Source organism: Zingiber officinale, chromosome 4A (assembly GCF_018446385.1).
Source record: "Zingiber officinale cultivar Zhangliang chromosome 4A, Zo_v1.1, whole genome shotgun sequence".
Lineage (NCBI taxonomy): Eukaryota > Viridiplantae > Streptophyta > Magnoliopsida > Zingiberales > Zingiberaceae > Zingiber > Zingiber officinale.
Genome location: NC_055992.1, coordinates 143,597,963 through 143,623,930, shown reverse-complemented (window position 1 = coordinate 143,623,930; position 25,968 = coordinate 143,597,963). Strand labels below are relative to the sequence as shown.

At 36.9% G+C, this 25,968-nt stretch overlaps 1 protein-coding gene across 1 annotated transcript; it reads left to right on the top strand.

The window, feature by feature from the left end:
• The first annotated feature begins 18,471 nt into the window (after positions 1-18,471).
• On the top strand, positions 18,472-20,849 carry LOC121971547 (flavonol synthase 1-like). Its single transcript, XM_042522873.1, has 3 exons — positions 18,472-19,025; positions 20,055-20,382; positions 20,496-20,849. The coding sequence occupies exons 1-3, from the start codon at positions 18,562-18,564 to the stop codon at positions 20,706-20,708; spliced, it is 1,005 nt and encodes a 334-aa protein (XP_042378807.1). The 5' UTR covers positions 18,472-18,561; the 3' UTR covers positions 20,709-20,849.
• Positions 20,850-25,968: the final 5,119 nt, after the last annotated feature.

Sequence of the window (25,968 nt, the reverse complement as noted above, 5' to 3'; positions counted from 1 at the left end):
AATATAAAATAATAAAAATATCAAAATATAAATTTAATTTATTAGTTTTTTTAGAATTTTTATTTTTTTTAGAATATTAGAATATAAATTTGAATTTTTATTATTTAAAAAAAATAAATTAAATTTTAAATAAAAAAATATTATAATATATATCTGAATTTTTTTAATTTTTTAAATTTTTTTAAAATTTAAACAGATTTATTATAATTTTTTAAAAATTTTTAAATACAATTTAAAACATTAAAAATTAAATTTTCAGAATATTAATTAAATTTTGATTTTTAAATATATTTTTTATATATTTTAATTTTTATTAAGAAAATTTAATTAGGATTTATAAATAAAATCGCTCAGGCACGCACGAGGCGCACCCGATCTCGTCGCTGGGAGCGATCACGCTGCTCGGCAGCGGCGGATCGCAGGGTCTGGCGGCGCCGAAGGCGTCGTCGGACGCCTCCGGCGCCTGCGTCCGGCGATGCCTTCGGCGCCGCCAGCGATGCATACGAAACGGGACGAAACGAATAGGGAATAGGGAATCGTACCTCTGTCGCTGCTCGCCTTACTGGTGCTCGCCTCGCCGCTGCCGCTGCTCGCCTCACCGCTGCCGCTGCTCGCCTCGCCTCGCTGCCTCGCTGCTGCTGCTGCTAATCGGTACGTTTTATAGGGTTTTTTCACGCGACAGAAGGAATCAAATCGATTCCTTCTGTCGCGAGTGTCGCTCACTTGTGTTGGCGCGCATCAACGCGCGTATCACGCGTCGAAAGCACAGCCCACGCCCGCGCAATACACACACCGAAATCGCGGCGTGTCGTGTGCCGATTTCGGCCTGGCGACGGAATGGTAAAAACCGTTCGTGCCGCCCGGCACAAAACGGCACCGCAATCCTTGCAGCTATCTATTAGTTTGATAGACTGGTTGCAAATTTCACAAGTCAAATTCTCAGCGTATTATTGATTGCCCCAGTGAATGAACAAATTTTGTTAAGTTTTTATTTGCTTTGCAGAAAATATTCAACAGATGCTTTATACTTGGAGTAATAATTAGTGATTCTTTTTCAAGTTTCTACCTGCATTGTGCAGCCCGTAAAGGGTCAGTTTTGTCGACATCACCTTCATCATACGCAAAGTGATCAACTAAAAGGATTCTAAGCAGGAAGCCAAAGAAGAGGTGAAGTGGCAGGCATCTGATAAATTGAATATATGAGAATTTGGAGTAGGATTTAAGGCAAATGTGAAGGACTACAAACCTATAGCCCTAGAAATTTGCTCAAGTACTATCAAAAGTTTTCGACTGGGAGCGCTTTTATGAGGCAATTTATCGAATACAGAACCATAACCGGCAGCCTCTCCTTCATATTACTGATGCTCCCATCTCGGTGGAACCGAATATCATACAAGAAGATAATTTAACAGTGGATTACTTAATAATACTATTCAGTCTTGTATAATTTATTTGAGTATAAAAATGGATGAGCTTGAGGAAAGGAATGGTGATCAAGTTGGGGTTTGTGATCTTCATGCAATCGGAAGAATGAAGTCCATAAGTTCAGTAGTTTGGTGCCATAGTTCAAGCAAATCAACATTTATTGTCAAATGAAGGTTTCTGTTATTATTATTGTTATTATTATTATTATTCAATTTGGTTTTCAAAAACACCATCACTATATTATTGAATTTTAAAAAATAATATTATTGTGGTGTTACATTTCAAAAACTGATGTTAATTTTCAAAATATAATATTTATTTTTGTAGTACCAAAGTAGTGTTAATTTTCAAATATAATACCACTATGATATTTGATTTTTTAAAATTAATATCATAATGATACTTATTTTAAAAATGTAACGTTATGTTGTTCTTTGAGTGTAACATCATAGTAGTTGATGAGAGGGATAAAATGAAAACAAAAGTTCTATTTGGGAAATTTAAAAATTAAATATATTTTTTAACAATTTGATAATTTTAAGTGAATCAATTGTCGTTCTTATTTTGCCCAGCTCCGTTGAAAAATTACCTGGCTACTTACATCACTTTATGCCCTTTAGATCGTTAACAAACTTCTTTACTTTGTTTGATCTATGCTATCCTTCTTCTTATATATAGTTGTTTTTTTATTTCTTGAGTCAAATTTAGTCAACTTATATTTTAATCAATTAACTCACTTAACTATCTGATTGACTTAAATATATTGACTTTCAATTGACTCAAGCTCGTCCATCAGAGCCGTCGATGCGCGGGTATGGTCGGTGGGGATGGAAACTGCGCCGTTGGATTGATGTTAAGGCGTGAAAAATTATAGTGGACGAACTTATGAAGTCCAAATCGGGGCCATCTCATCTGCGTCTCCGTTGAGAGGGAGGGAGGGAGCGAGCGAGTAGGGAGGGAGAGGCAATGGCGGCGATCTGTATGCTTAACAGGTCGCTAAATCTCTATCGATGTTTCCGGCGCTCCTCCTCGTTGGACTTTGCGTCTGATGCGATGGCGGTGGCAGTGGTCGGGAGAAAAGGGAAGATGAATAAGCCGTGCTTGCCCCCCATCATTTGCAGCGCCCCCTTGGAACGTAGTTCTGAGGTCCAGCAACAGCTTCTGACCGAGGAAGAGGCCCAAGAGGTCAGTCGATTTCTTTAACAGCTTCTTTGACACATTAAAGTGGAGCTGGAATTCTGTTTCTAACATTCAATTACGATCGAGAATTCAATCAAACTAGACCCCGTGTGTTTGATAATTCTCAAGAACCCTGATGCCAAATGTATCCGCCACTGGCTCAGCCACCATGATGAAATCTCCCATGTCAACTAATTGATCCCCTATGTAGATCTGAACAAATACATCCTTACTCTGATACAATACCTGCAATGGAATTGATCTGCTATCTAGATCTGAACAAATAAGAATGAATATTTATTTTGAGACTTAAATTAAAAAAAAAAATTCTTAGAGGTTCTTCTATTTATAATTGAAATTCTTGTATAATGGAAATTGGTTAAAATAAGCTGTAATTCTAATTCCTCCATCGAAACTCTAGAAACCACCTTTCAATTCTATTATTTGGAGAAACAAAATTCAAGTCAGATTATAATTATTTTTCACATCCAAACAATGGAATTCCTAAAATAATTGATTTCAATGTCAGCTCTATTTATTTTTATTTTTCTTGGGTGTATTATTCTTCCTAATTGTTCTGATTATCCTTTTTGACTGAACAATGTACAACTTTGGAATACAACTCGAATTGTTCTTATTAGATAGAATAAAATTAGCAAGATAGGAAGAAAGTTCCTTTGTCTATATTTCTGTCCATTCCTCCTTTTTGGTTGTTCTCCTTCTCTTGTTTTTCTTTAATGCTTGTTTAGACATGTAGTAGGTGTAGTTTTTATGCTCACTCAACAATTTGATAAGCTACTCAATATGATAATGTAAAAGAAAAAACAAAAATATAAATTAATTTTGACTCAAAGTCTCCTTGCTGCTGTTGTACTCAAGAAAGAAATATATTCTGTGTACCCCTGTCTTGCTAGTAAGTGATGCCATTGGTCAGATTTAGTGAACATTTGAATGATACATCGATAACCATCTTCGTAGTATTTGCTCCAGCCAGCTACTTCTGGTTTTGGACCTTGGTTGAGTTGAAATCTCAACCTTTCTCTCTTGCTCAACCATATCTTAGTCACCTCACTGGTCCTTAATGTTTTCACCTCTGAATTATATGGAGGACGACATATACTGTGAGCTTACTCTCTTTCATGTTAGATGCATCATCTTAGATTGAATATTCTATTTTGAGTCAAAATTAATTTAATAATAGGCCAGCAGTTTACTTTCAAAATGCCCCTAATGTCCCGAGCTGTATCCTATTCTTCTTGGCTTCTTTCCATAATCACTGCTGGTCTTACTTCATGATGATAAGCTTATAGTTTTCGGAGAGATGTGGAAGGTTACATTTTAAAAACCAATGCAGTAAAATGTTGGCAATTGTGCAGACTCGTGCTTCCTTTTCCTTAGTCAGAGAGATGATCACAGTGTTAATTGTAAAGCTTAGAATAAGGAGTTACATGAGATTGTCATGATAACTTTTGCTCTAACAAGAGCTACTAGCCAGATCGGTGGTTCTCTAAGCACAAAGTAAATGAACTAGCCTTTGATGAGGCTCTTCCACTCGCAAGTTCTTGATCCATTATTCCTTGATTTCGTCCATTTCATTTGTAGAAGCGTTGGTGCAATCATGCCCCATTTGTTGGAGCTCGACTATGTGATTTTGATGTATTTGACAAAATGCTTTCCATTAATCTTAGTGCTTCCATATAGAGTAAATGGAAAGTAAAAATTTCCCCTCTCTCTCTTTTAATAATTTATCGTTTATTTATTTTTCCTTATATTTATTTCTAATAAGATTTGAATCTTGATTTTCTTAATTATTTTCCTAAGTGATCTAATACATTCGAAGCAAGTAAAACTTTCTCCTTACTATTTATTTTAATTTTATTCTTAGGTTGCAAATATTATCGTATTTTTAGTTCCAATATTATTCCATTACTTTTGTATTGAAATTTTAGTCTTTTAATTATTTGGATAAAGATCTCTAAGAGAATTGAAGTAAGGTCGGAATATCTAATGTGAAATACAAGTTGGAATTGTGTTATTTGAAATAAATGATGGCAATAAGATGTATAAAAAATGATAAATCTAATTAGTCTTATGGATTAATCTTAGTCTAAGGTGATCGGTTTAGTTTTACTAAATTTTTTTACTGACCACAAGGATAAATGGAGAATCGTGCGCGACGAATAATCCAGAAGTTTAGTATCCGTTGGTTGCTCGTCTCATTTAAAGGAAAAATTTCTACAAATATATCATAATTGAAATTTAACTGTAAATATTTAGATGATAATCTAGATATCTTACCATGATACCATAGTTCCGGAAACAAATGATGACCATAATATAATTATTGGATTAAATGGGTAATTATTGGATGCATTGATCATTTTTTTTCCCGTCAATTATTTTAAGTTTGTGGAATAAAATAGACTTTATTCTTTTTTTGAAAAAAATAAGTAAAAAATTATTAATTTTTTTGAAAGTGTGGGTTAACAAAGTCAAAATAATAAGGATTCCTGTACCTCAAATAATGTTTATTATTTTTAGCTAGGACAACAAGATCAATTGATCAAATAAAATGTGTAAGTTAGGTTAATAGAGTGATTTACCTTCTTCCTATTAATTTAGGGACAAATTAATAGGGATATTAGGGATGAGTCAATCACCTTTTTACCATAAGTTGGGTTGATCGAGTAAAAATAATTAATCAAGTCAATTGAATTGAATTAAACGATAAATTAAAACATTAAAATCATTTGATAAATCACTTTTATTTTTTTATTAGTTCCTAATCTCATCTCATTCAACTTTCATTTCATTCCTTTCACATTCACATAGAGGAGCTTTGTGGGTTCGAGAGCTAGAGGTTTGTATAGAGAGGTGCTTGGATTGGATTGCTTATTAGAGTTCAAGAAAGGGCTTAGTGGATTTAAGTAGCTGAAAATTTGAATGCATGAGAGCAAAGAGAGATTACATTGAGAGTATTCTTCGGCTTTTGTCTTTCAAAATGTAACATCTTGTACCAAGTTTTTATATATGCTCATGATAGTGTTAATCTGATGGTAAAAGGTGAAGTCATCATCTTAATAGTCATCCTAGAGAATTAAATCGATTAACCTTATTAGAAAATGAATTCTCAAAGGGCGCTTACTTTACTCTAGACCCAACTTGTTTTAGATTGTAAAATTCAGTATCTTAAAATTTTTTTGATTGGCTTAAAATGCACCTAGGAATAAGGGAAGTGTAATGCGTCTACAAGATTCTATTCATGCTTGGCATTATACTTCATTCATATATGTAATTGTATGATTTAGATAACTAGGGCTTTTGAGTAGTTTAGATATAGTTTCACCAAATCTATGATGCCTCTACAGCATCTTGGACCAAGTTTTTATATATGTAGATGATAGTGTTAATCTGATGATAAAAGGTGAAGTCGTCATCTTAATAGTCTTAGGACACCTTGTACATAATTGTATATGTAGAGAAACTCACAAGTTGTAATCCAATCACAAGTTTTCTCATGTGATAAATCATTTTGCGGACATTCAGTAAATGAATTTAACATCCAATCAAATACATATATAATGTGCACTCAAGTAGTGAATCTTTATTTATCCAATAAATAAGTACAAACTACAAGGTGATTGCCTTAGGATACCTCTCAAACATGACACTTGGTGGCAATGTCCAGTGGCCTTAGCCTCGTGTACAGCAAGCTTAGCCTTATCTCAGCCTCCTCAGCACTCTCTCTAGTGTTCCTGAGTCATTGGTGCTCTTTGACATCCACGAGTCAGTGTGCTCGAGCTCCTCTCTGGCATCACAATGGCCTAGCTCTCCGCCGTCTGCGAGCACTCCTTCGAGCATCGTCTATCTACTCCTCTCTGTCACAAGGTAAAGCTTTGGTGCTCTCAGGTTATGTAATGATTCCTATTCAATTGCAATTAGTTTCATGAGACCTAAAAAAGGAGCTTGTTCTTTTAATCCAACAATAGAAGAACTCTTACAAGATACTAAGGTTTCTGACATTACCTTACAAAAGCATGCTTAGTTTCACGAGACCTAAATGATTTAAATATAAGCATGCTTAGTTTGACATGATTAAAAGTGTTGGAAATTTTATTCCCATTAGACTATAATGTATATGAGCAAGACTGAGATGTATAATAAATTAGACAATGAATTTATTAGTCAAGAATTTTTTACTTGGTTAAAGAGTTTGTGAACTTTGCTAAGTCTCATCCAGAATACTTGAATAGTGTTGAGTTAAAGTATCCATATAATCAAAGCAGATGTAGAAATACAACTTTTCGTGATATGGATAGAGTGAAAACACATGTAGGTACGAGTTTGTTTCAAATTATTACAACTAGTATTGTCATTAAGATCAGTATGTATTTGACTAAATTTGACCTTATGTTGCTTCATCATCCTACCCGATTGCTTCAGAGGAATCATCAAGGCTTGTGAATGTAATGCAATCAATGGTTTACGATGTAATGAAAGCATATGATCAATCAAATAAAGAGGAAACACTTACACCCAAAGTTTATAAAATATATGACATGTTAAAGGCTAGTGAAAAAGAATTGTGGGAAGACATTCCTTTTGATCATTTTCAACTATCAGCTACCGTAAGATTACTGAACATGAAGGAAGAATATCATTTCTCTAAACGATTTTACGATGACATGTGTCAATTGATGTCAGAGTTGTTCCTCGTTGATAACTGCATTACTGATAGTTTCTACAATACAAATAAATTGATTAGATATTTGGGTTTGCTAGCAAAGAAGATTCATTATTGTATTAATAACTACATGATCTTTTAAAATGAAGATAGCGAACTGATAGAATGAAAAATGTGTAATCATCCTCGTTATAAGCAGAGCAGTCACATGCTTGGGAAGAAAAAGAAGAATATTCTTTTGAAAGTCATATATTACTTCCTATTAATTGTTAGGCTTCAATGCTTGTATACATCTGTCACAATAACAAACCACATGAGGTGACATCAAAATCGTGTACACGAAGGAGACATAATATGTCATCCTTGTGACTCCCCTGCATAGAAACATTTGTTAGTGCAGTCAGCACTATAATCAAATTCAGGTTTTGATGGATGACAAAAGGTTAAAATTCATGATAACGAGTCTCAACAGGACCTTAGATGTTGGTTCAATTTAGAATCATTTTGGAAATCTAAATATAGACCAAGACTATATTCTGGTCTTAGTAAGATATGAACTAAATTTTATTATTATCTGTGTTTACTCTATTTGTAGATATTTTGGACTAACATGTTTTGTAGGAGATTAGAGAAAAATTAAAGTTCAGATGAACAGTGCTCGAGACACGTCATCTAATTGGAGGCGCCCTGAGTAAGTGACTAGTGTTGGTGTAGTTGGCACTAGTGGTCAAACTTAAGTTTTGATGAATGATAAGTAGATTAAAGTTAGATGTGGTGTGATCTAACCTCTTTAATGAGTGTGTAGGACTTGATTGGTTTGGCGCCAGGATGAAATTAAGCTAAGTATGGAGGACTTGATAGATGGTGTAGAACTCCAGATTAGTCAAGGAGTGACTCGATATCTGGCGGAAAGTCCGGTTGGATCCGCGGGACCTTACAGCTGGCCAAAATCTAGTTGGGTCTGCAAACCTGACAATTGGTGGGAAGACCTGGTGGACTAAGGTAGAGTCAAGCAATTCTGCATGGTAAGTAAGGTAAGTCACTGGAGGAGAGTGTTCTAGTGAGGACGAGTCCCAAATAGGGACTTTAGGCGCAGGTCTAATTTGTTGAAGCAATCTAGGTGCCCTAGGTTTTGATGTTTGGGCAAAGGTTTAAGTTATGTTTATTGTTGTATTTGATATGCATTATGAGTGTGCAGGATACAGGTACAACAAGGAAAGTCCAAGTGTGATCTTGGCAAAGGAGGAAAGTCCAAGAATGAGTCTTGGCGGTGTAAGTCCAAGCATGTAGTCTTGGCAACGTAAGTCTAAGTGTGACTTGGCAATGGATGAAGCCCCGGAGGTGAGGAGCCTCTTGGAAAAGGAAGACCCGACAATATGGACAAGGCCGAAGGAAGCTCCAGAAGGCAAGACGTGAAGGATGGGGAGACATCCGAGGGACGCGAGGCTGATGGAGGAGGCTAGAAGGCTAGGTCTAGGTTGGTCGGGCGAGAACGAGTGCTGAGTGAATGTACTCGAGGCAAAATCCTAAAATTAGGGTTTACTGTAGAGTTACTGTAGCAGTACTGTAGCAGTCAACTGATGATTGTAGCAGTCGACTGATGCACTGTAGCAGAGAGCCGTTGAGATAGCCGTTGGTACCAGTCGATTGGTGCATTGACCAGTCGACTGGTAACGGGCAAATCAGGTTCTGATTTGTTCCAAGCTCTATAAGAAGGAGCTTGGTATGGCCGACCAAGGTGACGAAATTAGACTTGGTTAAAGCCTAATTAGTAGTCACCAAAGTGCTCAAGGTCTCTTGTGTCCAAGTGTTCTTGGTTGGTGTTGTGGTGAGGTTTCTCCACCCACAAGGAGTTGCTTGAGTAGCCGGAGTTTGCCGGGGGCTAATCCACCGAAGGATCGGGATCGTCCACCTTACGGACAGCCGTGGAGTAGGAGCATCATCTTCGAACCACGTTACATCGACGTGCATTGGTTTGCTTGTTCTTTTCTTTGTCATTAGCTTTTGTATTCGTAATTAGTATTTGTATTTCCGCTTGCGCATTAACGAATACGTAGGAAACGATCGATTTGAGTGAGACGCTATTCACCCCCCCTCTAGCGGGCATCAAGGTCCCAACATAATTTAGGTCAATTTTGGAAACCTAAATTGAAACCGTGATTAGATCATGGTCTCGGGAAGATAGTGTTGGATCGATACACATGTGAGGAGGGGGAGGGGGTTGAATCACCTGGTTTTCAAAAACTTGTTTTATTATTTTAAAAACACGAGTACACGCAACGGAAAATACTTACGAATTTGAAAATGACGAACACAAGAAAACAAGGTCAGTTTACTTGGTTCGAAGCCTTCGACGACTCCTACTCCAAGACCCAGGTCTCGCGGACCTATCAACGGATAATCCACTAAAAGCCTCTTTCGGTACCTCCGGAAGATGGAATCAAATACAAAGAAGATCGGAGAAGTATAACAGACCACACTTTCCGTTTGTAGAATCTAAATACAATAAAAACTTTGTTATCGATAAGTAGGGAATGAAGTGAGAGCTCTCGTGTGTCGGTGTTATTTTGCTGGCTGTGATCGGAAGTCCTTGGACCAGTCGTCGAGCGTAGCAGCTTTACAGCAGGAGCCTGGAGTAGTCAGAATCTCAAATGGTCACGTAGTAGCTCGTATAGAAGGTTGTATTTGATGCTTGGTCGAGATTGACTTATATAGGCCATGGAAGGCACATCCAATGGGATAAATCCTATCCAGAATAGCACGCTCTTTATTTACGATGACGTCCAAATTTCATCCTGCGGAAGGTGCCTTCAAGGCATGGAAGGCACCTTCCATGAATAGTGCGAATGCGCCTTCCTTCACCTTGAAGGCTCCTTCGGGTATTGTTCATCTGAAGGCTTTTTGCTCATTTTATCCTACAAGTTATGTTAGTCCAAATCTAAAATATTTAACCTGCAAAACAAAGTTAGCACAATTATAATAAGAAGTAGTAATTAGTTCATATCCTTTCATGATCAGGAACTAGTCAAGATCTCAGTTTAGGGTTTCTAAATGAACTTAAACTGGACCAACGCATACTGTCCCTCAACTGGGACGCGTCCTCACTAAGTCACTCTCCTCTATTGACTTACCTTTACTTACCAATTGTCCGATCCGCAGACCTAATTGAACTTTCTGCCAGATATCCGGTCAGCTCGTCGACCGATCTGAACTTCTCGCCAGATATCCGGTTCATCCGTCAACCTATCTGGACTTCTCGCCAGATATTCGGTCGGCCCGTCGACCTATCTGAACTTCCCGCTAGATATCCGGTCGGTCCGTTGACCTATCTATACTTCGTCAGGCTGTTAATTCCTACACACTAGGTGAAATGGTTATACAACTAAACACCTAACTTAACTACTTGCCATTCATTAAAATCTGAATTAGACCGTTAGTGCAAACTGCACCAACAGACAAGGTCTAATTAATACTACTATTTTATGATTGTGTTAACTCTATCTTGCAGTTACGCTTTGATTTTAGACTAACATGCTTTTGTAGGAGTTAGAAAGAAAATTCAGCTTTGGTGAACAGTACTTAATGCGCTCGCTGGTCGATTGGAGGCACCCTGGACAATGGTGTAGAGGCGCTTCCTGTGTGAGTGGAGACGCTTTGGATGCTTAGTTGAAGACTCCACATGGGAGGGCGCGAAGGCGCCTCACATGCCTTTAGAGGCACCTTAAGCTTGGTGCTGGAGGCATTTTGGAAGAGCTTTGAAGTCACCTTCCAGAGGATAAAAATTGAAAGTTGCGGAGCTTATAATGACAAGGTTTTTGGGATTCAATTTGCACTTAGAAGCGCCCTAGATGAGGCTTGGAGGTGCCCTAAACAACCTATAAAAGAAGGGTTCGACTGAGCATTTTAGACAACTAACTTACAAGTTCAATACACGACCCTTCGAGTTTCCTGTTAGTCTGACTTCATCATTCTGCTGTGCTGCGACGCTACTATGCCCTACTACTGTTGAAAAGGCGTCTGACACTGAGCTCGATCCGATAATCTACAAGTGTTGGGTAACGAAATTTCTTTTTGTACTTAATTACTGTATAAAAGGAAAGTGTAGCTTGTTATACTTGTCCTTATTTTTTTATTGTACTCGATTTTCTCTTTCGACGATTTCAGAAGAGGCTTATAGTGGATTATTTGTCGATATGATCCAAGAGATCATGGGTCTTGAGATAGGAGTCATCGGAGGCTCCGAACAAAGTAACTCCATTGTGTACTTGTGTTTTTCGATCTTTGCTTTACCTTATTCCACTGCACGTGATTCACCCTCCCCTCTCATGTGTGTAACGATCCTACAAGTGGTATCAGAGGAAGTCTGCTCTGAATTGGTACAACCACCAATCAAACAACGAGGATTGTGTTTCTTTCCTTTTTCTTCTTCTTCTCCTGTTTCTCCGAATTTTAGTTTTTAAAATCTATTTGAATTAGTATAATTACCTCTTAGAATAAATCCTTTTTAATTTTGGTTTTGCTCAAGTTAGTGCAACACCACTTGAGTTTTTCATCTTATTCTTTTCTTTCTACCACACTACTTACCCCAAGACCAAGTCTTGGTATCTGTTTAAGTTTCTGCTATTTCAATAATTACATGGCCCAAAATGAAGGTTATAATATCGCTCGTCCCCTACTTTTTAATGGAGATGACTTTTTATGCTAAATGAAGCGGATGGAGTTATACTTCAAGATCGACATCGACCAGTGGTTCGCTATTTGACGAGGATACAAGGCGCCAATGGATGAAGTTACAAAAACACCCTCGATCAGGAAAATTGGAATCCTTAGATGAAAAAGAAGGCAGTATTAATCTACACAATACATCGTAGTTAACATGCCCTAGTCTACCATGCTACAAACATGAAGACTCAAGAATATAAGTGGAAGAGCTTTCATGTTTATTTATCTTAAGCCTAATGGTCATTACATTGAGCTTGAACAACCCATTAGATACATAGCACCTTTTTACAAACATTTCATTCTTTAACGGTAGAACTCTGTCTGACTCAAAAATAATGCGAAAGTCATGCTTGCTTAACAGTGATTCTGACATTAAATTCTTCTGAATCTCTAGACTATAAAACACATTGTCCAGACTAAGGCCCTTGCTCGATGTCATCAAAGTCCTTGCTCGATGTCATCTTCAGCACAACTTTTTCTTGGCCTATGATGTCCGAGGTTGCTGAGTTCTCCATGAACAGCTTGTCCCCACCTTTGACTTCTTCAAAGTTATGGAGCAACTCCTTATTGCAGCAAATATGTCTGGTGGGTCCAGTGTCAATCCACCATTACTATGAGTTCGAACCAACCAGGTTTAGTTCAGAGACAATAGCACAGAGGTCATCCATTTCTAGTCTCTCGTTCAGGTTAGCCTTCTACTTCTTCTTTGACTTTCTGCATTCCAAAGATTTGTGACCAAGTCGACCAGAGTTGAAGCACTTCCCAGAGAATGTCTTAATGCCTCCTTTGGGTTTCGTCTGGAAGTCTTGGGGTTCTTTTGTTTTGAGTTTTGACTGTGTTTGACCACGTTGGCTTTTATAGTAGCATGAGAGAACAACTTTCTCTCTGAACTCTTGTTTTCTTTGATGAGAAGTCTAACAATGAGTTCCTCTATATTCATCTCCTTCCGCTTATGTTTCAGGTAGTTCTTGAAGTTCTTCCACCCAGGAGGTAACTTCTCAGCAATAGCAGCTACCTAGAAGGTTTCACTCAAAATCATTCCTTTTGAGTGGATCTCATGCAAGATCACCTGAAGCTCCTAAACTTGGCTGATCACAATCTTGGAGTCAGTCATTTTGTAGTCCAAGAAGCGGCCCACGATGAACTTCTTGGTCACTGCATCCTCCATCTTACATTTCTTGTCTAGGGACTCCTACAGCTCCTACAGCTCCTTAATCATTCTCTTCATGCTATACACAACGTATAGAGAGTCAACAAGACTATTGAAGATGCAGTTTCAACAAAGGAACTCAGAGTGAGTTCATGCCTCCACTATATTGATGGTCTGTGCATTAGCATTCTTAGCACGCTTGGGAGGGTCCTCGGTCAAGAATCAAACCAGATTGAGCTGGTTAAGTAGAAGAACATCTTCTTCTACCACCTCTTGAAGTTCAATCCAGTGAACTTCTCTAGCTTTTCCCAGTGGTTGATTGACATAGTTCCAATGGGGAAGAGGGAGCCTTCATGCGTTGAGTCTGTTGCAACTCAATACTTTGTTCTGTGACCATCTTAATAGAATGAAGTGTGTTTCAAGATTGTTGACAATCTATTGCTAGAGATATTGAGAAAAATTACTGAATTGAAATTACACAAAATCAATTATAATTTATCTGTTGAGATGACTTGAGCAGATAATCTTAGGTTGCCAGTGGGGCTAGTTCTGCCAAGCCTTCGATGGTCTGAGTTATAGATTTGATGCAGTGAGTATTAGAATCGGGCGTGGATCGTTGAGTCAAGAAGGGAATTCGTCGAGTAAGATATTGAGACCTGCACTCAATGCAGTTTCCTTGTAACAGATTCACCCTACCTCCAGCTGTGCTTCGAGGTTTTCTCGGGTTGTTTGTTTCCTAGGATACAATGGTAAAACTATGCATGCAACCAATCATTGGTTGTTCGTGGTGAACTGAGAATGCACTTGAGTGTTATCACAAGTAGTTTAGTTGAACGGATGCACGATTGAGAGAGTTTTTGTGGGAGAACACGGGTGGACAGAGGTTCGCCTTATGCTTTTCCTCTCGCTCTCTCTTTCGCTTATCTTCTGCCACTCTTTCCTTTGCTCAAGATCCAGCCTCCTTATATATGAGCTCTTATCTTGCTTGCAATGAATGATCAAATTATGGTCATTTAATGCTAGATTTAATATTGTCATTAATGAGTTTAATGTATTCATTGGTGTCTAAATGTTACGGAATCATTATTAATGAGTTTAATGTCGTCATTAATGTCTTAATGTCGAGACATTACAAAGTCACCATTAACGAGTTTAATGTCTCTATTAATGTCGAGACGTTATGGAATCACAATTATTTTATATTAATGCTTCCGTTGCACTCTTGAGCAGATAACAAAAAAGATATTCAAGGGCAAATTGTTGGTTCATTCTTTTGGGAAAATTTTATCTCGATCGGTTCGATATTCGATGCGTGTAGGTCGTGCTCACACATAAGTCAACTTGGTTTAGTGTAAATCCGAGACTTAGATTTGTACCCATGCCTGGGCACCCATGCGTGAGAGAGTTTCTCCTCATACATATGTTTACAACATCAATACATGTGTCATAATTTAAACCAACAATAAAGTTACAAGACTTCCAATATTGAACTAAAAATTCATACATAATAGAGTATCTTCGTCTCCACATTTTCATTCTATTCACATTTTCAACCAGAAGCGCAATAATAATTATTTGATATGGTAACAAAAGATGGAATCCGCTACCCCTGCGGTCTCATATGGTCAGTCCCATGATTATCTGTGAGAAGATAAATCGAAAAATTATAGTTGACCAATATAGAGGAGGATTTTTTTTATCTCGACTTTAATGAGATTAATAATTATTTGATATGACTCTGAGATCTCGTCAACTATCATATAGGTAATAAGGACTCATTCTCTCCCTCGAGCTTGTCGTGGGGTAGGAGATATTAGACCACCTGATCATCAGATCATCGATATTAACTTTTACTTATAGATATAAAGATTGAAGAATTTATAAAAAAAATATATTTAGAGAAAAATCATATAGGTATGAATTAATGATGAATCACATATGGATAGTTTTAGAAAATAAATGGGTGCAAATTGTAGATGATTTTTTCTTTAATAGGTAACGGATATGAGAAAAGGGACCATGAGAGCTCCCGATTTACCTTGACAACATGAAAAAATTTTATGGACTTCACTGATGATCTTTAAAATTAATTGGTTTAAAAAATTAGATATATGATCTCAATTAAAAAATGTAAATCGTAAAACATGATGTCCTTCAATTCATCGTTTCAAGTGTTGCTTCTAGAACATCACGCTGGGAGTGCTCTAGTCTGAATCTGGAGTCAAACACAACATACACCTTCTAGGAAGGGCATTGCCAGCTCCTACAGACATCAAGGAAAATTATGGGTGATTCAATTGAGATTAAGGGATGAGCTGACTTCTTAATGTATTCACGCTTGAGCTCTTTCGATATGTCTGATACACGTCAGATCTATTCCTATCTGACAAGCTCCTATTGGATTGACTCCCATTGGACAGGCGACAGGCAGTTGTCTTGTCTTGCGGTTGCCGGGTTGGTAGTTGAGCTAGGACTTGGATGAAAATATCTGGTGATGCTAATTGAAAGAACTGAAGAAAATGTTAGAAGGGAGAGCAAGACAAATCTGAATGACTCCTCTAATGCTCAAGTCAGATTTTGGAGAGTTGAAAGGGAAAGATAACGAATTGTGGAAATAGTAATGTCCAATGTCACTGTGTACCTTTCGATATTGTCACGATTATCTTTATGTAGAGAGTGAAGAGATGACTAAAATTGAGTTTGAATGGTTGATATCATTGGAATAGTCATGATTTATCTTATTTGTTTAGTACTTAGTCCCCATGGTAATTTCTCAAACTATATTATGGTTACCGAATGATGCTCGAATCATGTAATCTCATTTGAAAAAAATCAAATATCCCAATATTTGTATTTATATGCATTTGTGTTTAAGTGTTGCATCTTGCAATCGCTTATAAAAAAAATAAGGGATATAAAAAATAGCTGTCGTGAGTGAATACTAGCAAGTTACCCCTTTGAGACCGAGTTAGGTTACTGAGGAAATGACTGTTACGTTTCTCTTGATATTGAGCACGCCTTTGAGGCCTTGGGTAGATTGAGGAATATGAACAAAGTGTGTGGTAGGTAAGTACTTATCACTGGGAACATTATGAACTCAATTGGATGACGACTTGACTAGGATAAGAATTGAAATTTGAAGAGTTTGGGTCACTTATTGCACTGTGCACAAGAAACTTATGCTTAGGTCATACTTGAGTTACTTCCATGATCATGCTCATCAATGAAAGTCGTAGATAGAGTTAGAAAAGTGCACTAGGGATTATGATGCATATAGAACACATGAGTTTAGATTGCGACGTTTTGCTTGAGGACAAGCAAAGATTTAAGTCTGGGGGTGTAATTACCTAGATTATATATACTTATTATGCATATTTTGACGCACATTCATATACTTTACGCATGCTTTGTCTATGCACTTTTATACTCATCTTACATTCAATATAATTATTCTCTTTGTTCGGAGATCTACTCTTTGTGCATTTTCTATTGATAGGAGTTAAATGTGGAGAGAAAGCGATGTTCGTTATCAATCCAGATAACAACTAAAGGCAAACAACATTAATAATGTGATCCACACGACCATGTTAAAAAAATAAGGAAAAAAATGACCTTGATTTTAGGAGTTAAAAAGTATCTATTATGCAAAAAAAATCTAAGGCCTCTATGCTTTTCAAGAACCTGTTGGCAAGAGTCGTCAACAAGCGCATAGAGCTCTCAAAATATTGAAAAATAAAATGGTATGAATTCAAAACTTCTATGATCATAAAATATATTTTTTTTCAAAAAAAATGCTTCACAACTCTAAAAGTTTTAAAATTATTTTTTTAACCAATTCAAGGGAATTCCAAGAGTGCAATAATGATCATTTAGCATTAAATCTAAACCTAATACTTAAATTTTGAAAAAAAAAATTGACAAAATGAAGAAACTCTAGTAGTGCAATTAGGATTGTAGTCGAGTTGAGTCGAATTTTAAGGTGTTCAAAATTATTTGATAGGATTGTAGTCGAGTTGAGTCGAATTTTAAGGTGTTCAAAATTATTTGATAAGATAATCGAGCTGAGCCGAGCTTAAAATGAACCAAATTTTAAAAATAATTTTTCAAGCTTGGGTTTGTTTATTTTTTATGAACTTGACCTTGTTTAAAGTTGGTTTGAGCTTGATTCATTTAGATATTATCAAGCTCTCAATTCAAACTTGGTTTATGTTTGGTTCGAGCTTGGCTTGAGTTTGGTTCAAGCTCGGTTCGTTTAGATGTTATCGAGCTTTCAATTCAAGCTTGTTTAATTGTTTGAAATTTTTAATTGTTTAATTGGTTATTGAGCTTGATAATTTAAACTTATTTATTTTATTTTATTATTTATTTAGTATATTGAAAATAATTTTATTAATGAATATGGTTTGTGAACATTGTTCATAAATATTATTCATGAACATTATTCACGAATGCTGTTTACGAACGTTAACGAGCTAAACACATATATATATTCAAATTTTTTTATTTAATTTAACGAGTTATTCAAATTTATTTGTTTAATTAATTATATATATATTGAATGAATATAAATAAATTTTTATTAAATTAAACACCAACCTTATTAAATATGACATAAATATGAGGCTTCAATCACGTGCTTTTGTCAAAATGTATTTGATCGTTATAAAAAAAATTAAAATATAATAAAATGAACAATAATTGATTAAAGATGATTTAGAAGTGCAATAATAATTATGTGATATGAATCTGTGTACCTTTCGATATTGCCACGATTACCTTATGAAGAGAGTGAAGACATCACTAAAATTGTTAAAGGAGGTACTTTTTTCCCCATAATCACAGAGCACACCCGCCATAAATGTTATTATAACGGTCATGTTGCATCCGAGCTGAAGAGAGATTTGATCCGAATCTAATCATAGATTTGGCCGATGGAACTTAATTTGGATGTGATTTGGACTAACTCGAATCGAGCTCAATTATGAGTCAGTTGACGTGACTCGAAAACGAGTCGACTGACTCGATTCGAATTCATCCTGAATTGATTAATTTCGATCCGAATGTGTTGATCAAATCTTAATTTTGTCACGTGGCCATGTCTCCGCCACATTACTTTTGGAACCTACTAGCTTCTAGAAAACGCAATCTAGTTTGTTTTGGGCACTATGGGCCCACCTCGACGTTGGTAGTTGCAACAAGTGAACGCCAAGCAGGCACGTCGGCGACGTGAATAATTAATCAAAAATGAAATTTGACTGACGTAGCCGACCGGCACAATTTAAAACGCAGAGCCTTATTAGCGAATGAAACCCACACCACACCCACCGCCTTAGTTCACAGTCCATTTATAGCTTTGCTCCCCCCGCCGCCCTTCTCGCGCAGCTCGATCGATCGAAGCTTAATGGAGGTGGAGCGTGTCCAGGCGATCGCGTCGCTGAGCGCGGCGGCCAACGACATCCCGGCGGAGTTCGTGCGGCCGGAGCACGAGCAGCCGGGCTTCACCACGTACCGCGGGCCGGCCCCCGAGATCCCCGTGGTTGACCTCGCCGGCGAGGCCGAACGGGGGGCGCTGGCGACCCGGGTCGCGGCGGCGGCCAGGGAGTGGGGGATCTTCCAGGTGGTCAACCACGGCATCCCGGCGGAAGTGGTGCGCGAGCTGCAGCGGGTGGGGAAGGCCTTCTTCGAGCTGCCGCCGGAGGAGAAGGAGAAGTACGCGAGCAAGCCAGGGAGCACGGAGGGCTACGGCACCAAGTTGCAGAAGGATCTGGAGGGGAAGAAGGCGTGGGTTGACTTCCTCTTCCACAACATCTGGCCGCCCGCCACGATCAATTACGCCTTCTGGCCAAAGATCCCTCTAGAATACAGGTAAAACTAATTCAAATATGCATGCATGCATGGAGTTAATTAAGTCTCTCTCGACAGGTTGGTACATTACTGATAAAATATTTAAGAGAAAAAAATAAAAGTAAAAATAGAATTTAAATATATATTTAAAGATGGATCTCTAAATATATAGATATTAATTATATTTCAGATGCATACCGAATTAGGAAAATTAACTGGGCTAAGGATTACATAGCTGGCCGGTGGAGTCGTCTTCTTCCTCGTCGTATCACGGCCTCTCAATAAAAGCATACGTGCATGCATGCGACAGTAGGTGGTTGGCATGGAAAGCTTCACGTTTCCATGGATCATATTTCTTTCTTTTAAGCATTTTCCATCCAAGCATCATTTTCCATGCAAACGCTGTGTTAGCGCAAATATCTTCCGTGAAGTATCCCTTTCCAGAGAACGTGGGACCGTCTTGAAGTGTCCGCTAAAATGACAAATTTGACATTTTGCTCCAATATTTCTTTCTTTTAGGTATCCATTTGGCTTTGAAAATAAAGAAGAAGCCTGAAAATAAAATGGCAAGCACCCGTTTTTTTTCCTGTTCATAACCTCAAATTTTTTTTAAGTAATATTCTTGGTTATAATTTTTTTGGGTCAAAAATTAAAAGTACATTTTAAATTATATAAATCGTCAAAATAGTGTCACTTTTTTAAAATTAATCAAAAGGCATCCCACGGATGTTTTATCTATAGAATATCTTTATTTTCAATACTATTATACAGTTAATTACCATCAGTTATTACAACTATTTAGAATGATTTTAATAAAATTCAAATAATTGTGAGCACAAAAAAATATTTTGATATAATAATATTGAAGGTTTAAGATTTAGAATTTAAAATTTTAGGATTTAAAAGTTTGGAAGTGATTTTGATGAAATTAAACAATTTTAATATCAGGAGTATTTTGATAAAATAATTAAAATGAAATAATTAATTTTTTATGGTGTAGCAGTATACACAAAAATGTGATATGGATATAACCATCATGGACTTGTACAGGAAGGCTAACGAGGAATACAGAAAATACTTGGGTATTTTGGTGAACAAAATTCTTATAATGCTATCAAAGGGACTAGGACTAGAAGATCATGTGCTTATGCAGTCTGTCGGAGGACAAAACTTGGAATACCTACTTAAGATCAACTACTACCCTCCATGCCCACGCCCGGACCTAGCCTTAGGGGTCGTGTCCCACACCGACATGTCTGCGATCACAATCTTGGTGCCTAATGATGTTCCTGGACTTCAAGTCTTCAAAGATGATCAATGGTTCGATGTTAAACACATTCCTAATGCCATTATCGTTCACATAGGAGACCAAATCGAGGTATATATATATAAATACCCTTCTTGTTTTCGAATATCCTTGCCAAGTTTCAATTTGTGTCTAGTTAATTACCTGACCTTAATTCCACGAACATTTACTATGTGTTTATGCAGATACTAAGCAACGGATATTACAAGAGTGTTTTGCATAGGACAACTGTGAACAAAGAGAAGGCAAGGATGTCGTGGCCTGTGTTTTGTAGCCCTCCCCCTGAGATGGAGATTGGTCCGCTGCCACAACTAGTGAGTGATGAGACTCCTACAAAGTATAAGACTAAGATGTACAAGGACTATGCTTACTGCAAGCTGAACAAGCTTCCTCAGTAAACCTAACTCATTAGTTGGGGTCAAGTGCATTTGTGGTTATGGTTGGCCTTGTTTATCATGCATATGTATAGGCCCTTGTTATGTTTAATTATCTTTCTTGGAACCTTTCTATTATCAATAATGCATTCATAATAAATATCATCCCTTGATCACTTTGTAGTTTACATTTATGATCTTCCTAAACTATGAAAAGGCCAAGGGCGTAGCCAAGTATTGGTTTACCCAGGCTTTAGCCCGGGTCCAATTATTTTTTTAATTTGCAATGGTAAGGTATCCCATACAAATTCTTTATCAATCCGTCCGATATGATAAAATTTTCACCAGCATTATTAGCCCGGGTAGATTCTTAGAAACTTAGACATTTGTCAATGCACATACAGACGACATGTTGGTACCAAGAACATTGGATACTTTGTGACTCGAGGTCAACAAAGATCGAAGAAAAATGGCTGAGACATTCAAGGAATTGCAAGACAAAGAGCATTGGAGTATAAGGACTAACTACCTAAGTAGAGCATCAAGTATGACACGTGCAGAAAACAGAGAGCCCAAGTGCATCCAAGAAATGAGAAACCTAACACGAGACAACTTGGTGGCAATGGAGCTGCAAAGGAATAACTCTTAGTTAGTTGAGAGTTGAAAGATTAAATATTCATGGGAGAGGATAGATCTCAACGTATAGGTTGACCATTAGGATGGTTGTAGTCGATGATCTAGTCGGTTGAAGGCACCATTTAATTCCTTCAGTGAACAAAATATTTTTGTTTGGGGCTAAAATTAGAGTCAGTTGACTATTAGGTTTCTGATTGATGGTAGTTGAGTCAACTAAGCAGCTGATTTAGGTTCATCATCATATGAACTTAATATTTATGTTTGTGGATAAGTACACTTGGGAGTCATCGAATAGAAGAATATTAGTCTTGTACATGGCTTTATAAGCATGACTTCAGTAAATCAATCAGTTCATTGATAATCACTTGGTCGTAATTTCTCTTGTATAAACCCTTTCTTTTGGCCAAATACTTGCCGTTTTATATGTAAACATGTTGCCACTGAGTTGCCACTGACCCACAACTAGTTTGGAAACAATCAAAATTGGATAGAGGGCACCACAACTGGCAAGGAACAAATTAAAGGTTGATGACTACATGTATGCCACAAGATTACCTTGATAAGTTCAAAGTCCATTCAAGAACCAACAAAGTGAGAGTCTCACTGATACATTAGAAAAAAAAAACTTTCTTTTTGCCAAACACTCCCTGTTTTATATGTAAATATGTTGCCATTGAACAACAACTAGTTTGGAAACCATCAAAATTAGATAGAGGGCACCACAACTGGCAAGGAACAAATTATAGGTTGATGAATATATGTATGCCACAAGATTACCTTGCTAAGTTCAAAGTCCATTCAACAACCAACAAAGTGAGAACCTTACCGATACATTAGAAAAAAACCTTTCTTTTCGCCAAACACTCCCTGTTTTATATGTAAATGTGTTGCCACTGACCCACAACTAGTTTGAAAACAAACAAAATTGGATAAAGGGCACCACAACTGGCAAGGAACAAATTAAAGGTTGATGAATAGATGTATGCCACAAGATTACCTTGATAAGTTCAAAGTTGATTCAAGAACCAACAAAGTGAGAGCCTAATGGATACATTAACAAAAAAACCCTTCTTTTGGCCAAACACTCCCCTTTTTATAGGTAAACATGTTGCCTTTTCAACCAAGAAAATCCTAAAAGGCGAGGTGGAAGTCCATTGCATTCCTTTGGACTCTTAATTATCTAGTGAACCTAATTAGGGACCCCATTAAGCTAATTGGGCTTCTTGATTTGCCATTTATTGTAGCAACTTTAACCTCAACTTGAACCTTGCCTTTTTGTTACAATGGGATAAAAGATCAATTGTGGCCAATATCTTATTATGAATAATTCCGACAACTTTCAGAGAAAAAAAGCATTTACCTATTACAGAGATGGTGCGATTTGATTCTTTTTTTTGAGGTCCAGTATTAAAAAAAGACATAGTTCGAGATAGAAAAAAAATCAAATTATTAAAATAAACCCACGCTTGGTGAAGGTGAAGTTTCTAGATAGAACAATTCCTTCTGTCTTGTATCCTTGATTGATGAAGCCTCGGATGCTTCAATTGTTGATTTTAGTATTTAGCGAAAGGTTACACCTATGGGTTCCGTATTGCGAGTCAATCCTACTCCACTAGTACCAATAGGCAACATAGGGGAAGAAGGACTACACCTAGGAATCAACAACATGAAACTTTGTTATAAATTACCCTTTTCCTTATCAGTATCGGGGCTAACAAGAATGGTTGGGACAACAAACATCCATCTCGTTCATACTTTGGGTATCCATATAACCATCAAAGATCGTTGAAGTGACTAATTCATAGAAATAGGGGGTGTTGAGGACAAAAAAAATTATTGGAGCTACCATTTCTATCTAGTACTAATACAATTGGTGTTAATAAAAACCTCTTGTAGGAAGGCTGGCTAGAGATTTCTTGTAAAAATACTAGCTCCTTTCAGTTCATAATGAGAATAGTTAAATTTGAATTTCATGGATTATTTTCGTTAGTACTATGCGCAGAAAGAAGGGAGGAGCCATATGAAATGAAAATCTTACTACGGTTCTGGAACTCGAGTTTTAAGTTATGATACACTAGAAAGAGTAAATAAAGAAATGAAGTGAGTATTATTGTAGATAGTTTGTTAAAGGATGAAGTTGTAGGAGAAGTTAGAAAAGGGGATAGAATTATAGCCCTTAAGATAATAGTGGCAAAAGAAACTATGAACATAATTAGCATATATGCACCATAGGTAGGATTATATGAAGCTACCAAATCAAGATTTTGGGAGGACTTAGATGAAATATTACAAAATATTCCACCAAATGAAATGATTTTAATAGGAGTTGATTTAAATGGGCATGTCGGAGTGAAAAATGAGGAATATGAGAGAGTACATGAGAGTTATAAGTTTGGAACGAGGAATGAGGAAGGGAAAACTATATTAGATTTTGCGATAGCATATGACCTTATTTAGCTAATACGTTTTTTAAGAAAAGAGAAGAACACTTAGTCACATTCAAAAGTAAGAATAGTAAATCGCAAATTGACTTTCTTATAGTTAGGAAGAAGGATAAAAAGATTTGTAAAGATTGCAAAGTCATTCCTAGAGAGAGCTTAACTACCCAACATAGGGTAGTAGTGTTGGATATACGCCTCAAACATAGTATCAATAGAAAGAAAATATATACGATTCCTAGAATTAAGTGGTGGAAGTTAAAGGATGAGAAACAAAATATATTTAAGGAAAAGGTAGAAGTACAAGCATTAGGTGAAATATACGATGACTCTAATACAACATGGGATAAGATAATATCAAAGTTGAAAATAGTAGCTAAGAGTGTATTCGGTGAGTCAAAGGGACATACACCACTAAGTAAAGAATCTTGGTGGTAGAATGAGAAAGTACAAGAGAAAGTGAAGGAAAAATGAATAGCGTATAAGGAACTATATATTTGTAAGAACGAGGAAAACTTAAAAAAATATACAATAACCAAGAAAGGAGCTAAGAAAATAGTGAGTGAAGCAAAAAATGAAACTTTTAAACGATTATATCAAAAATTGGATACAAAAGAAGGGGAAAGAGACATTTATAGAATAACTAAAGTGAGAGAAAGGAAAACAAGAGATCTTAGCCAAATAAAATGTAATAAAGATGAATGTAATAGGGTATTAGTAAATGATGGAGAAATAAAAGAGCGGTGGAAGATGTATTTTCATCAACTTTTTAATGAAGGTTTAGGTGACCAACTTAACTTAGGTAATTTAAGTAAGTCAAATGAGCATAGAAATTTTAATTTTTATCATAAAATTCAAACTTCAGAAGTAAAATAAACTTTGAATGAGATGCACAATGGAAAAGTCGTTGGATCAGACGATATTCCGATAGAGGTATGGAAGTGCTTAGGGAAATAAGGTATTGAATGCCATACAAAATTATTTAACATGATATTCCAAACGAAAAAAATGACTGATCAATGGAGGATAAGTACTCTAGTTCCCTTATATAAGAACAAGGGAGACATACAAAATTGTGCAAACTAGAAGGGTATTAAACTAATGAGTCATACTATGAAACTTTGAAAAAAAATAATAGAAAAAAATTAAGGAAGGAAACCACATTAACAAAAAATTAATTTTGGTTCATACTTGAAAGGTCGACAATAGAAGTTATACATCTTCTTAGACAATTAATTGAAAAATATCGAGAGCAAAAATAAGATCTACACATGGTATTCATTGACTTAGAAAAAACTTATGATAGAATCTCAAGAGAAATTATATGGAGAATTTTAGAAAAGAGAGGTGTTAGTGTAACATATATTAAACTAATTAAGGATATGTATTGTAGGTGCAGCGGGGACCAGCAAGAGGGGGGTGAATTGCCTGTGAATAAAAATACCCTCCTCAAAGCTTTTCAACTTTAAAATAAAAGCAAAAATTATAAAATTAAATAGAGCTAAAATAAGAACAGAGAAAAATAGACTCAGTGTTTTACTTGGTTACAACCAAGACGATTGTTAATCCAAGGTAGTTGGAAAGCGCACTAGGAATGTCTCCTTCTCTGAAGGCGAAGAAGCCTTTTACACTTAGAGCTCTTACAAGTTGCTTGGAAATTAAAATCAAAGTTGATATAGAATAGTTGTTCGAGGCCCCTTTATATAAGGGTTCCAGAACTTATCAGATTACCCGATCTTCGGGATTAGGATTTGACTCGAGAGGGATCGATCGACCGATCCTTAGGTTCGGTCAACCGAACCTGCTGGATCTGCCCAGCCTTCTGTCCAGATGCAGCCTCTCTGGATCAAGCCTGCGTTCGGTCGTCCGATCACAGTGTTCAGTCGATCGATCAACCAACGGTCTTCACCTGATCTGGCTCGATCAAATCGCTCGACTAGGTCTCTGGTTTATCTTCAGTTCGATCGACCGATCAAAGGGTTCGGTCGACCAATCTCTTCACTAGTGGCTGGTTGCTGACGTGTCACCAACAGCTGGCCTCTGATGATTGGGGTTCGGTCGATCGATCAGAAGGTTCGGTCGACCGAACACTTGTCAAGTCAACTTCTCGGTTGACTTGCTCTGGTTCGGCTCGCTTGGGTGATTGCAGCCAACCAGAATAGGGTTCACCCGAACCTAATTCCCAGCCTTCTCCTTGAGCAGGCTTCCGA

Bases quoted from the DNA above. Each gene is read 5' to 3' on its own strand.
- LOC121971547 (XM_042522873.1), top strand. From the start codon at position 18,562: ATGGAGGTGGAGCGTGTCCAGGCGATCGCGTCGCTGAGCGCGGCGGCC. The intron at 19,026-20,054 runs GTAAAACTAATT...GGACTTGTACAG, and splicing joins AAGATCCCTCTAGAATACAG to GAAGGCTAACGAGGAATACA. The intron at 20,383-20,495 runs GTATATATATAT...GTGTTTATGCAG, and splicing joins ACATAGGAGACCAAATCGAG to ATACTAAGCAACGGATATTA.